Source organism: Corvus moneduloides, chromosome 2 (assembly GCF_009650955.1).
Source record: "Corvus moneduloides isolate bCorMon1 chromosome 2, bCorMon1.pri, whole genome shotgun sequence".
Taxonomy (NCBI): Eukaryota; Metazoa; Chordata; class Aves; order Passeriformes; family Corvidae; genus Corvus; species Corvus moneduloides.
Genome location: NC_045477.1, coordinates 82543464 through 82557999, shown reverse-complemented (window position 1 = coordinate 82557999; position 14536 = coordinate 82543464). Strand labels below are relative to the sequence as shown.

Here is a 14536-nt window from a genome sequence, read left to right as displayed (position 1 = left end):
AATGAACTCTTAATGAATCAAATTCCACTTAGGAACACAAACAGATTCTAATATTTCTCAATTCTTTGCTGTATCTGAGTCTAAGAATTTTCTTTTCCTGGTAAGAGTCATTATAAGAGTCAAATACCAGACTGCTGCTCATACTGACAGAGAGCGATGTTGGAGCTCTCCAGATATAGCAGAATATGTGTAGGAGCACCAAACATCAAAGCTCACCATCATACTACAGGGGTTGGTTTGTAGTCACCTGTCCTAAGCTTCATTATCAAAGATAAAAAAATTTGGTACTTATGAGCACCATGTTCTGATGAAATTACAAACTACATGACACAAAAATAGCCATCATATTCTTCCCTAAGGCTAAGCAAAAGCTCTCACACAGCCATGCTCACCAGTTCCACCAGCATGAGCAGCTGACACACAGGCATGGTAGGCAATCAGAGCTAACTTGAGACACAGAAGAAATGAATTGCAGATATATTCAGCAATACACGTAAGCTGAACTTGCTGTGACACACTACAAGTCTCTGCTAATTTTTCTCAAGCCAAATTGTTGACAATTCTAAAACCTAAAATGCAGAAAACAAACACCGCGGCACAATGGGCCTGTAATGCTGTACCTTTTTAGCCATATTAATTTTGTTCTTAGCAGCACGTCATTCTCAGGAGAGAAATTAGTTTCATGGTAGCAGAAATATGTATTAAGACACCAAATCATGAGTGTCTACATAAAAATAGTTTTTCTATTTTTTAATATGACAGTGGAAGCAAACAGGAAGAGAAAGACTAGACACTCCATATGAGCTCCACAAACCATTGCTCTGAAGCCTCCAGTGTAATTAAAATCTCTTTCTTTGGTACCACGATGGACCATGTGAAGCAATCAGGCATCTCCCACCCTTCATTTTCAATTCACCTCTCCCCCTAAGCACAACTCCCAGCCCACTCCGTCTACCTGACAAGTGACAGCCCAATCTGATTAAATGCTTGCAAGGGAGGGGACTCATGGGCCTCCATGACAGGCCAAAAGTGATCACCATGGAGATACATAATTACAGCTGTCAACGCGTCTACTGTCCTGCTGGCATCAATTTGATTGCTCCCAGCAATAATGATAGACAAAGCTTAGTGTGCACTCTCCTACACCCAATCACTTTATCTATTCCGTGGTCCATTTAGCTGACATGCAACATTCACACAAGCAAATAACAGCAGTAAGCAGAACATTTAAGGCATTTTAATTGTTTTTTCTTTGTATGGATGGCTCACAAGCGCAAATGTTATTACATAAAACTCCTGCTGCAGCATTAATTGAAGAAAGATTTGGTGGGACGAAGACTGTAGGGGGTATAGTTTGTCCATTATCACTTGTACTTTCAACAGGTCTCACGTTTGGAAAATTGCAAATTGCAAAAACTTGCAAGGGCAAAATGTTTGACATCGTGTTAGCTATTACAACATGGTGAAAACTTCTAACAACCACTGGAGTATTCATTATACATTCTTATTAAATACACTCTTTGTTTCATTAAAAAGAAGTTTAGATACATCCACAGTGATACCTTTTTCCCTCATCTCCTCTTTAAGAGCACATAATGCCTTTTAGATCTTCACAATTTTTTTCTGCTTTCAGGCTTTGAACACAGCATGAAGCCTTAAAGACCAGAAAGGGTCAGGTCCCTTTGGAAAGTACACGGGCAAAAACAATTTAAAAAGCGAAATAAATCATATATCCAATAACAACTCCACATTTAAGATTCCTCCTGTAATCTCTCAGTGTTTTCCGTGCAAGCAATCAGACTGAATAATTGTATTCACAGATGGTACAGTCTCATCATTCCACTGACACAGTGTCACTCATGTATATGTGCACTTTTAAATTAAGATTACCTTGATTTTACAGAAAGGCAGTGTCTGTTCTTCACATATAGCAGAAAACACTGGTGGTTAAACACCTATTCTATACAGGTAGGCTGTATTCTGAAATACGTAATGACCCCTGTAAGAAACTCCTTTCTAAAGTCTACAAAGCTAAACAAAAAGCACTGGCAGTTTCTCACCAGTGTCCCCTGTTCTCTATGCTTAAAGAGCTGACTCAACAGTTCACTGTCCTTTCTAATGACCACAGTACATTTACTAAAGCTGTGTTTGAAAAACTTAAGCTGAAAGTTACAGAACAAACTATTTCAACATGTATTGGTTTCCTGTTATACCCAATTTGAGTATTTTTAACCCAGTTTGGAACTGTTCACTTTTAAGTAGTTTTTCAGGTTGCACAAATTGGTACTGCCATGTCCTGTTCCCCCTCTGCCAAAAAGCTGGAGAAAAGGCTTGGTTTACAAAGCTGCTAAGTATTTATAGTCTCTGTCTATAAGAGACGCTCGACACCTATGAAAACCAGAACAGTTACTTACACTTGGCACATGCAATGGTTCCTGATACTGAGACAGTTTACCAATGGATGGCAGGCCAAAAGATTTGTAGGGGTCCTGGAAAAAAATTCAACATGAGAAAGCATTAAGCTATTATAGATGTGGAGCAGATAATGTTTAAAAGCTTGAAGTCTAACAGAAACTGCTACTGGAATGACTCTGTTTTCTTCCTCAGAATTACTTGTGTTGAAGAACATTTCTTCATCCATCTGCCCCTGCAACTCCAAACAAAGAAATGGAAATATATTTTTAAAAAAGCAGAAAAGAAGTATTCTGCACCCAGTTACAATACACCAAAATAAAATACACAAAGATGACACTTTCATTACCTACACTTGGAAGAAGGATGGGAAAGTATTAAGAAGGCTAGGCTTGAAAAGATAGTATAAGAAAAAAATTTCTGAGATAAAGAAGGCAGTTAGAAATTCAATTATCTTTAGAAGTCAAACTGATCTTTATGCCACTGGAAACCTGCTACATTAATGTACATGATACAACACCAATATAAACTTAATAGGAAAACAAATATATAGCCTACAGAATAACCTAATTCATGGCAAAGTAGTTGGATTCATTACTTATAAATGGAGGGGATTCAAGCTGAACAAAACAAAAAAAAGCCCAAGTACCAGTTACTCCAGGGTAAAGCCTACTAAAACTCAGAATAGCTTCCATGCCAATCACAGGGCACATATTTATTCTTTATCAAAATAGTCTGTACAACTTCTCATCAGTAGAGCAATTTGGAGGTTATGTGCATGTCATGAAGGGGAAAAAAAAAAAAAAAATACAACATAAAACAAGATGGTCTAGGTAACAAAGTCCCAACAGTTAAGCAACGGGAAAAATGTCCCAAGGTGCTGAAATTAGTTATGAAAAGCAGAGTAACCTAAAATGTTCCCGAAACTAAATGAAGGAAGATAGGCATTATTTTCCAGCCCCCATCCCTGAAAGTGTTCAAGACCAAGCTGGATGGGGCTCTTAGCAACCCGGACTAGCAGAAGGTGTCCCTGCCCATGGCAGGGGAGTTGGAATTAGATGATCTTTAAGGTCCCCTCCAACCCAAACCACTCTGTGACTCTATGATTTTTTTTTTTTTTTTTTTACTTAAATCTTCATTTTCAGGTATCAAAAGTGACAACAAAAAGACATTACCTCAAAATATCCTAAAGGTGCCTGAAAATGGGGTTTAAATATTCGTAAGCTTCTTTGAGGCGAGATAGAGACTCATACCATAATTACAGAGTTATTGTTTTGGAACGTACTTTGAAAGTTTATCTTATAAACTGTCGTTTCAGAAGGTGTGTAACTTGGTTTTTCAACAACCTCTTCAAAAGTTTTCATAAAACAACAAAAATTCTGTAAGGCAATGAATTTCAACTGTCTTTTTAAGTCAACAAGCTTAAGTACACGTGTTTCAGAACCTGGAATGAGTAGTTAACTCTGGTAAATAACTCCAGCATCATTAAATATGAACGGAGCATGTAGGGTTATTTCTAATGATATCTGCTTACTTCCTTCTTTTACCATCTTTAATTTCAATTTTCACGAAAAATCTGTGTTGAAATACATATCATATTTTTAATTAAAAAATAAGAACTCGACAATTCTACAAAACCTCATTAACCATTCATGTTACATGCTCTAAATCATGACTTTCATATGATACTCCTTGATTTCACCTTGGCATCTATCCACACCTGGGTATTATTACGCCACAATTCAACCACCTACCCCCTCCTCCCCATTACCACTCATTTACCTCAGCATAAACTCGACATTCAACCGCCCAGCCGTTGATGGGAATATCAGCCTGTTTGTGCCTGAGAGGGTAACCCTTAGCAACACGGATCATTTCTTGGACTAAGTCCAGGCCGGTAATGCATTCTGTGACGGGATGTTCAACCTGCAAGGTCAAGAACTGTCAGTCAGTAGGTAACAAAAAACAACCAAAAAAAAAAAGCACCTCTCTGTAAACAAACACAGATAAACAAGAAATTTGACCAGCCAAAGAACAGAGAAAGAATATGTTTCTATTTTGGTCTTTTTCCCCAAGAAAATTCTACTTAAACTCCAGCAACCACTGTCTTTGCATGAAAAACAGAAAAAAATAAAGTAATCACAGATTACAAAAACTACAAGCAGCATACAAAAAGAAAACCAGAGAGGTTACCGGGGAGGATTTGAGGGTTTGTATGGGTTTTTCATTTGGTTGGGGGTTTTTTTGTTTATTTTACAAATTCAAATGCATCTCGTGACAATGAGGTAGTTTTTCTTTGTTTGGAAGCTTTTCCCATTCAATTTTGTTTCGAAGAGACTCCCAATAAAGCCACAAGTATATTTTAACTGAAAATCTCAAAGTAGCTAATAATCAATCCATTCTGCTACACTTAACATGGCACATACAGGAGCCACTACCAATTTTCCACAGAACCGGCGTAGCCTATATCTCACCCATTCGCCTTCTTTCACTAACCTGTCCTGACAAGCAACCAGATTAGCGTAATCTTGCATCAGCGCAGTGTAGCAGAAATGAGCAGATGGATCCTTCAATATTTTTCCCCCCCTCCAGACTTATCTGTTTAGTGCTTAGCGTGCACAATAGCTGGGCTGGACCAGCAGAGCGGCTCTGCGCGCTCAGCAAATTGCCGCTAACGGCTTTGGAAGCCGCTGCACTGGGAATAGCCGTCGCTCGCCCTCACACGGGATGTGCGTACAAGCATGCACACATGGGCGCGCACATGCACGTGCACACACGCTTCTTCCTTCAAATGGGCAGAGAAACAAGCATGCTGATGAACTTTAAAAAGCCTTAACTAGTCATAGGATGGTAAAAAGCACTGAAGGTGGTTCCTCTGATTGCCACCACATCGATCAAGTAAAAGGTAGGCATGCTAAAAGCGTGTTCTTCACACAGAAACAGCTATACCACCTTCCATATAGAAATTATGACAGAACTGCCATTTTTGTTATAAAATGTTTGTGCTCCAAGGACCAGAATACCTCAAGAAAATGCACTTTGCAACTGTTTATCGTGAGATGCCATACTATGTACCTTTTCTGAATCTGGAAAAGGTCACTGACCAAACCACTTGACTTTCTTCCTTCAAGTATATAGTATTAAGGAAAACATTCAGTCATTGTAACAACACTGTGGCTTGTCAGAACAAGTAGATGCTTTGGTCTTTAAGAAAAAAAAGCTTTGTAAAAATAAACAGATGGCATCCATAATTAGCCCTGTGTGTGCTGCGAGTTTGTTTAGAGTTTCAACATTTTAAGACATTTTGACATAATTTTAATGATAAATCATCACTGAAACAAGCACCCATTCTTTGAAGGACAAAAGTGACATTGAAATGGGAATCTGATTATACAGTTTAAGGATGTACCTTTGGGATTCAATCTTGATTCTACCTAACACACGATACTCTCCAGCATGTCAAGCTTAATAACAGTATTTTGAGAATCTATGAAACATCTCAGTGTCTATCCTGCAGTGTTAAATTGAAGTAATTCAATTTCTATTAAGACTTGAAGTTTCTATTAAAACTCCCTAAGTTTTAATAGAAAGTTACCTATCACACATTCATATTTGGACAACAGAACTTATTTTCCTACTTTGGAATTTAAGTTTTAAAAGATTACCTTTGAGCTGAGAACATGCTTGGAATTTTAACATTCCAGATAATTAAAATACTTTTTATTTTTCCAAAGACATTTGCATTATTTAGTTATACTGCCATTTTTCTTGGATAGCAATTGGCATTCCAGATTCAATAGCTTCATTGTTGTTTTCAGTTTTATTGTTGATGATCAAAATAAGATGGAATGTCTCTGAAAAGAAAAATATTTTTGTTGTTTGGTTCTTACGACTCACAAACATTTATTTAATCCATTCTTCAGTACAGATCTTTGACTTGGTCAATATTTTCTTCTGTTTCTTCAAAATACTCCCTTTGTGTCTCCACACAAAACAGCATTCAGAAAATATGTATAGGAAAAAATGTTGAGGGGTTTTTTTTGGGGTGGGTAGAAGTTGTTCTACTTTATTTTAGGACTCTGCTTCAACTATTACTATTTAGGCATAACATAGACAATTCCAATCATAGCATTGATTTGGGGTACCAAATACATTTTAAATGCATTTTAATATTCATTAAGACTATGAGATGACCAAAATAGGGTAGAAAAGAACTTTCACCTTGAAATCTCTACAACAACTGTAACAGCTAATTGACTAAGGTAATTGTATCTGTATTATAAAACCATTCTTAAAAGCTAGACTTCAACCACTTCCCTCTTACTTTTCCACTTTCTACTTCAGGTGTCATTTTTATTCTGCCTGCCTGTTGTATTTTCTTCTATTCATTTTATGCTATATCCCTTCTCTTTCAACAGCCTTTACTTGCCAGTATATGGAGACTAAGTCAAGTACTAAATTTTTGACGAGAAGAATGCAAGTTTGCTCACAAATGGAGCTGAATCACACTCCACTGATCAACTCCTTTAGCTTTAGGCCATACTCAGTTTTGCAGTCAGCTGATCCAAGATGTTGCCAGTGAAGCCCCAGCCATTAAAGAGCCAATGTTGGTATGGTTATACAATAGTGGCTACATTCACACATTATTGAGGTCCTCAACACAAAGGGTAAAACCAGACATGTCTGCAGCAAGCAATCTACAGATCATAGCTCTATCAAGGCAGCTGTACCTTATTCTCCAACAGAACAACCAGAAAAATTGATCAGTGATAACTCTCAATTAATTAGCTGCCAAAAGTAACACCTTTTCTGTCAGCTCCTTTACTTATACCAAGTCTGCTCATAAAAGTTGATAAGTCATCATTTCAATGCACTTAAGCATAATATATACCTCCTTTAAAAAGTCTTACTCTCTGTAAAATGCTACTTATATTCCTGCTTTTGAGTCCACAAAGCTATACCTGCTACAATCAGCAATGGCTATATAAAGTAAACGGAAAGTGCTTCCCCTTCATACCAGATCTACTGCTCTTAAGACATATCACAGAAACCAGATTTCCCATGGGCATTGCAAGTGGTGTTGCTTCACTAACCCCTTCCCATTTATACAGCAAGAGAAACTAGTGGCAAAGCCTGTCAGAAAATAATAATTATGTCCCAGTTCATAGATGGTAAAGCAGGTATAAAAGAGTTGGGGAGCCTACCAACATCACAATTCAGTTAGCATCCATCATGACTACAGTATGGAAAGGCTCCTAATTCTCCTCCCATTCTGTGACTGCCAGTGGTTTTAAAGCTTTACCATACTGGGGTTCATCCACAGCTACAAAAACAGTCATGCAGTTTTTATGGACAGCTGGAGCTAAGAGTTAAATTAGTGATGACTGCTCCCCTTGTATTCAGGGGAATAATTCTGGGACACATTTTTCTCAAGACTATCAAGGTACTCAGATCTAACAGTAAGCACTTCTGGACACTCGCAGACCACTCTTGTCCCTGTGTGTATAAGGCATCAAGTTACTCACACACCAGTTGGAACATTCAAGCACGCCACATCAGCCAAGAAAATCTAAATTTCAGTAGACTTATAACTACAGCCTATGTCACCCCTACTACTGTAAGTCCCTAGTTGGTGTCATATACCCCTTTACATTTAGATAAATAATCTCAAAACTAACTTTCAACATATACCTCAGTTTCCAGGAAATGTGATTCACCTGGAGTCCCCCAGGCTTTGCTGCTGCAGCCAAATCCAGTATCAATTGACCCAAATGCACCAACTTACAGATGCTTCTCAACCCCCTGTATTTCAGTAAGCCTGGTTTCTATTTTGGAGAGCTGAACAGCAACAGAGGTGCACACACGTTCCGCTCTTCAGGCATGCAAGCTTCCTGACTACCATGAGCAGGAGCACACTGGGGTCACACCTTTCTGCAAAACAGTTCACATGTACATGGGGTTTGGGAGCACACAGCAAAAAAACGCTTTTCATAAAGGCTACTGAAAAACAGACAATGGTTGGATTAACATACAGAATTAATGGAAAGCAGGAATACTTAACAGGCTAACTATAGACATTGTATATAACAACACTTGCTGTTTGTTTTCTGACATATTAGTATACAATTGAAGAACTGAAGGCAACCAGACTACGAAAATTTCCATCAGCTAAGACGTTCAGGTAGACTTCTTTTATTGTTTCCCAAGTAAGATGTACAAATAAAAACTAATGCACAGACATTCTGTACTAGCTTATTTTTTAATCATAGCATATAACTTTGAAAAAGTATTTCATTTACTTCCTCATAGGAAGTTATATTCCAATAATCATTGACACAATTCTCAATTTTTTTTGCAAGGACTTGTTTCTACATTGTGTGGAACAGACACATCTTACGTGGCCTATGAATTCCAAATCTTTTCCATGTTTTAGACAAATAGCACACGCTTTAGGTCAACAAGTTAATTAGCTCACAATTTCAAGATAACTTTCTCAATTAACATCTGGCACTTCAAAAAAATTTCTTTAAAATCACTAATTCTACACAATTTCCTTTCCATGATATACTCCCTGTAAGAAAATAAAGAAGCTAGCATCCACAAAACCAATTTCCTAAAGATGCAATTCCTGCTTTTACTGTATTTAGCTGCCTTCTCAGAACACTTCATTCAAGATGGCTCTGGTCACACTGCAGCTGTTCTTTTTGCTTTACATCAAATTCACCAAAGCAAAGAAACTAATGTACCCTTTCAAGAATGACCTTCTTTTTCCTCGACTTATTAAGTAGTCTCCTCTTTTTCTACTTTTTTAAATAGTATTTTATGAGAGTTACATGGGAATTTCGTCTCTAAGATATCACTCCATGCCTTGGCAGCACTGTTAATGGCATCTTTCAGATTCAGTGACTTACACAAACAACGTTGTTCTCTTCTGTCAACAACAATTAGCAATGCTTTTCTGTAGCTCTTTTGGGAAGCCTGAAAAGCAGACAACCAGTAGCTACATAATGGAAGTTGCATTAGGAGGCAAGAATGTGGCAAAAATTTGGTTAACTGTTGTCGGCCGACCCTCTTGTGTGAAGAAGTGCTGTTTGGCAGCAAAATCACCTTTTCTTTCGGTTCTAAAAATGGCCATGAACAGCTGGTATAAACTGTGTGCAGAATGGATTCTGGTGAGCTTAGCGGATTGGTAATGGGATAAGAGACCTTTCACCTTTAGGTCAGTAGTTCAAATTCAGCCCAGGTTAGCAGCAATTGAAAGTCTTTACCATCTGACACTGTTCGTTAGACTATTTAAAATGACTGAAGCAAAGTGTTGTCACAGTAAAACAAGATTCCAGTATTAAGAAATATGAAGAGTCTCAGCAAACAGCAGAAACAGTAGCTTGAGACTTTACTTTGAAATCCCATCATTCTGACTTCATAGAAATCTACTCCTCTAACCCCTGACAGCCCCTTTCCCTGCTCTCATACTCCTGCCCACCTATCACAAGTCATCCTCCAGGCAGCTACACACAACCAAGACACCAAAATCACCGCTTGCCATCCCATGGCTCTGCTAATAGATACCAAAGTCACCACCTCTCTATGGCTTTAGGTGGCAATCCAGATTCAGCTCATCACTGCTATCTGTATTTTGTTGCTACTGCTATATATAGTGCAGCTGCAATATTTTCCAGAACTTCTATCCTTCACTAGGCAAACATGTAGCAGGTGCTGACTCGTGATGTGCAACACAAGACAGATACCATTAAGAGGCTGTTAGAACCAGGAGTTTATAAGCAGTGTAGCTCCAAACCATCAGCAACAGGATTTTTACCTGCTTTTAGACATTTTCTTACCATGCTTTATGTATTTTCATGAGTGGAGAAACATGAGAAAGAAAGACATGCTGCATGTAAAAATTCTTCCCATCTTTTACACTAGTCACAGCCAGTTTTGCACAAAGACAGCTCTGGAATATGTAATTTTCCAATGGCCAGTAAAATCTGATGAAAACCCAGAGAGTGATAAACAAAAGTCTTAGCACTGGGTAATGTTTTATCGGTCTATGGAAGGTTATTTACCTTCATTTTATGCCTTAGAATCAAGTTACTTTATAAGAACTTAAAAGCATTTACATAAAATACTCTCACAACAATTAACTGTAAACTAAAAACATAGGTATGCCATTTGCTCTCAGCAAATCTCTTACAAACACACCAGATTATTCTACAAAATTAATTTTTATTCCCTAAAAAGTTGTGACAAAAATACTCAAACCATCCTATGAAGAGAAAACCTACCGAAATTACCATATTTCTCTACACCAGTCTACACAAATGATCATTTCAATTACATTAAGCGAATTCAGTCACGTTTTGAGGACGAAGGGAGTACTCCCTTGTTATTTAAATTGCACAACTCCTGAGGGAGGCAGAAGGCTGGGAACAGGTCTGAGACACAAACATACCAGGGGTAAGTGCTCAATTCATTGTACATTTCTCAGTTATTCTCTAGCCAACAAGGGATGCTTCTCATTTCAATCTACTACAAACATCTAAAATATGGGACATTTTCCCTTTGCTATCACTAACTGATTCACGTATAGGAAGCTTAATTACACCACACGCACATGTATTAACAGATATTTTTTAAGTACAGACCATAGACTTCCTTCATATAAAGTCCAAGAAGAACACCTCTTATCTTCCATTGAAGAAAAGAAGAAACTTTTCTGGTTAAAGCCAGGATTTCTGAAATACCTTAAGAGATTTTGACATAACTTGGAAGCCAGAAAGGCTATCAGTCTAAGAGGTCAGAAACTTTTTATTTATTGCAAAGCTCTTGATAAGTTGTTTTGGACCATGACTGTCCTTGATTAGGCTGATGACAACTAGGTAACAGAAAACACACCACACTATGAGCAGCTATAAAGAATCACATATTCAACACCTGGTCTACCTCAATTTTAACAGCGGTAAAAGCTGTTGCCTGAAAAAAGCTGCAAAAGTGCCCTAAATGACACCGTACAGAAGTTCTCCGGTAGCTGCTAGGGCAGACATCTCTACATTCTCTTGTGGAAATTAAGAGCAACTAGTTTTACTATGCAATTATCCAATTGTGTTGGGTTGACCCTGAGTTGATGGACAGTCTTTAAGACCAATTACGCTTCTCACAATTTACATATTTAAACCACACAGAAAGGCGGGACTTCCCCTTTTTGGTCGGAGCTCGCCTGCTGGAAGGTGGGGGGGGCTCCGAGCCTCCCGGCCCCGCTGGGCCGGGCCGGGGCCACTGCCCCTTTCCCCCTTTCTCAGCACCACGGCACGGACCCTGGGTCGCTGGGGGGAACTGTCCCAGAGCCGCAGGCAGCTCAAACCAGCCATGGACTGCCACAGCTAAACCCATCCAGCGCGGCTTCTGGGGACAGGCGGGTCCCTCTCCTCTCCATGCGGAGCCGGCGGAGCCAGCGGGAGCCGGCAGAGCCTCCTGTCTGCAGCCAGCACACTTCGTGCTGAACTGAAGAGGACACCACGCAGCCAGCAGCACAGAGGGAGCGAGGCTTTCCCCACCGTAAAGCCTGAACAAGAACACCCTTCAACATGGCGGCTTCAGAGTCAGAGAGAAAGGGAAGTGAGTCCCGTGGGACGGAGCTGGAAATGGCGACAGGAGAAAAGAGGGCGGTGCCGCGATTCTGGCGCGCAGCTTAAAAGAAACCTTCTTGCATGCCGTGGTAAGAAACCGTAATACCACAAACTGTTTGTCTCTTTAATCCAATGAAAGAACATGGGGGGATGGAGTATCCTCGTGTGCCTGTGAAGATTGTGAAGAGTGCCTATGCCAGGCTATATAGAAGTAGTAAGAGGCTGTTAGAGACTTGTGGTGAAGAAAAGCCTCTGTGTGCAGGCCAAAAGAACTTATCCTTAAAAAGATGAATAACCCCATGTGATGGCCCATGTTTTGTAGTATGAAAGAACTGTGAAATTCTTCATGGGAGAGATGTTCTACACACAGCAGACTGTTTGTTTCCGGGCGGGTCTGCTATTGGTGGCAGTTTGGGAACCACGTGCAACTGAAGGAAAACCTTTTCTTCCTTAAGCATAAGAGAAAAGACTTTTCAAGAACTGCAACACTGACTAACATCCCATGTTCTGTTATCCCTTGTGTGAGCTGGATAAAAGGAGAGAAGTGCTGGAAAGGGGGGGGGGGGGAATTTACTTTAATTTTGTTTTGTTGTTTTCTCTTTACTTTTAATTCTGTTAGTAATAAAGCTCTTTCATTGTACTGCAACTGTTTAAGGTTTGTGCCTGCTTTGCTTTTCTCCTAATTCTTATCTCACAGAAGAAAAATAAGTAAATAATGGATATTTTGAATCAAAACCACTACATTTAATTGGTGTTTCCGCCCGGTTTCGAACTCAACCCGCTACACCAATCTTCAATCTTCTGTCTCATACTTACACCAGCTAGCCTCAGAAAGATGGCAGAAAAACAGATACAACAAAAAGAACATTGCCAACAGCAAATAATAAGCCATTCTAGCTGAATCACTTAGAGGCAGTAAAACATCTGTTACAAATTTGTGTAGCATACAAGAGACACAATGGAGCTGATTCACCAATTTTTTTTGCTTCCCAATCTCGTATAGTATTGCAGCAACACTTAAAACAAAAACTAAATAAAATATAAACTTCTTTCAAGGTGCTATTTACACTTTTTTTGTGTAACTATACAACAGAAAAGGTATATTCCCAAAGAGTTCCCCAAAAAACAGCAAAGTAACAATACAACTCTGATTACTGCAAAATAATTTACCAGAAAGACTGAAAGGCATCCAAAAGATACACCAGAGGGAGGGAGGTGAGAAATGTACAGACAGTACAAAATATTGGACACAGTTTAGTTAGCAAATATATTCTGAAGTCTGTATCTAAAATAAAACAGCTACAGTGATCTCATCAGAGAATGCTGAAACATTAAAACAGAAAATTGCATAATTTAGTAGAAATGTTCTGATGATGTTGACAGGTAGCTGTGTCTAATGCACGCTGACAAATATCTTAAGAGGATCATTTCTGGATCAGACACACATCATTTTGGAAAGTTCTTCCAGCTGTGGAGTGTTCAGCAAGAACAAGGCAAGTGAGTCGGTCAGTCACTGATCACAGTTAAGAGACGCAAAAGGAAAAAAAAAGACTGAAGCAATACAGGGACATCTGGAGACTATCCTGGTCCTGAAGTTAAAGCTGGACAAGCTTTATTAGAATTTCTAGGTTTGGCTCTTAACAGTAGGAAGCAAGTGCAAAAAGTTGCATAACTGTAAGCTGAACTGAAAGTAAAGCTTGAGACTTTGGAGAAGTGAGAGATCAACTGGGTAAGACTGGGGAAAAATCATAGAAAATTACAACTCCAGACTCAAGCTGAAATGCTGATTAGAGACAATACACAGTCAGGATAGAGGAAGTAAAGAATATCTAAACAAGTAGTCTAATTTAAGATTAGTAAATTTCAAGAGTTGGAAAGAACGAGTTTGCTATTATATGGGATTGTCAAGCTGCTTAGGCTATATTTCAAAAGGAGTCTAAAGTCCTTAAAGACTGAATTGTGACAGCTTTCTTCCTGCATATGTGGAGACTTTAGAAATTTGGGACTACAAACATGTACCACTGGGTATTGCAGGGTAAAGACACTGCAAAACAGCAAAGATAATGTCTTAAAAACAAACCACAAAAAGGAATCCAAGGATATTCCATCACTAATTCCATTTAGGAACTCGTGATCAATAATACTACAGCAAGGAAATGGTTTTGAAATTCTGGTGGGTTATGCAGAAAACCATAAATTAATTTTCTTCTATGTAAATAAGAATGTGAAGTCACTGAAGACACGTTGGCTCAAAAACTACAAGATCAGGAAAAGAGTAAAGAGTATGACCAAAGTGAGAGAATTCTTCATAACATTTTAATGAACTATACATTGTCAATAACCACTACCCCCTCTAACTGAATCTAAGGTAGACCTGATAGTGCCTAGCAAAGGCATGTAAAGTGACTGGCATGGCTAATTCCAAAACCACTGCTGTCCTGCAAGGCAAGAAAAATTTACCAGCAGTCTTCCCCTGGCACAGAAGATTGCAACACCCC

General features: G+C 38.8%; 1 protein-coding gene across 1 annotated transcript in view; it reads right to left on the bottom strand.

Moving 5' to 3' along the window:
- The window catches only part of PCCA (propionyl-CoA carboxylase subunit alpha), a 273796-nt gene that overhangs the window by 153020 nt on the left and 106240 nt on the right, over window positions 1-14536 (bottom strand). Inside the window, exons 13-14 of the mRNA XM_032100130.1 lie at window positions 4195-4338; window positions 2415-2489 (exon numbers count right to left, since the gene is read on the bottom strand). Of these exons, the coding sequence (XP_031956021.1) occupies window positions 2415-2489; window positions 4195-4338 (219 nt within the window). The remainder of the gene's footprint in view (window positions 1-2414; window positions 2490-4194; window positions 4339-14536) is intronic.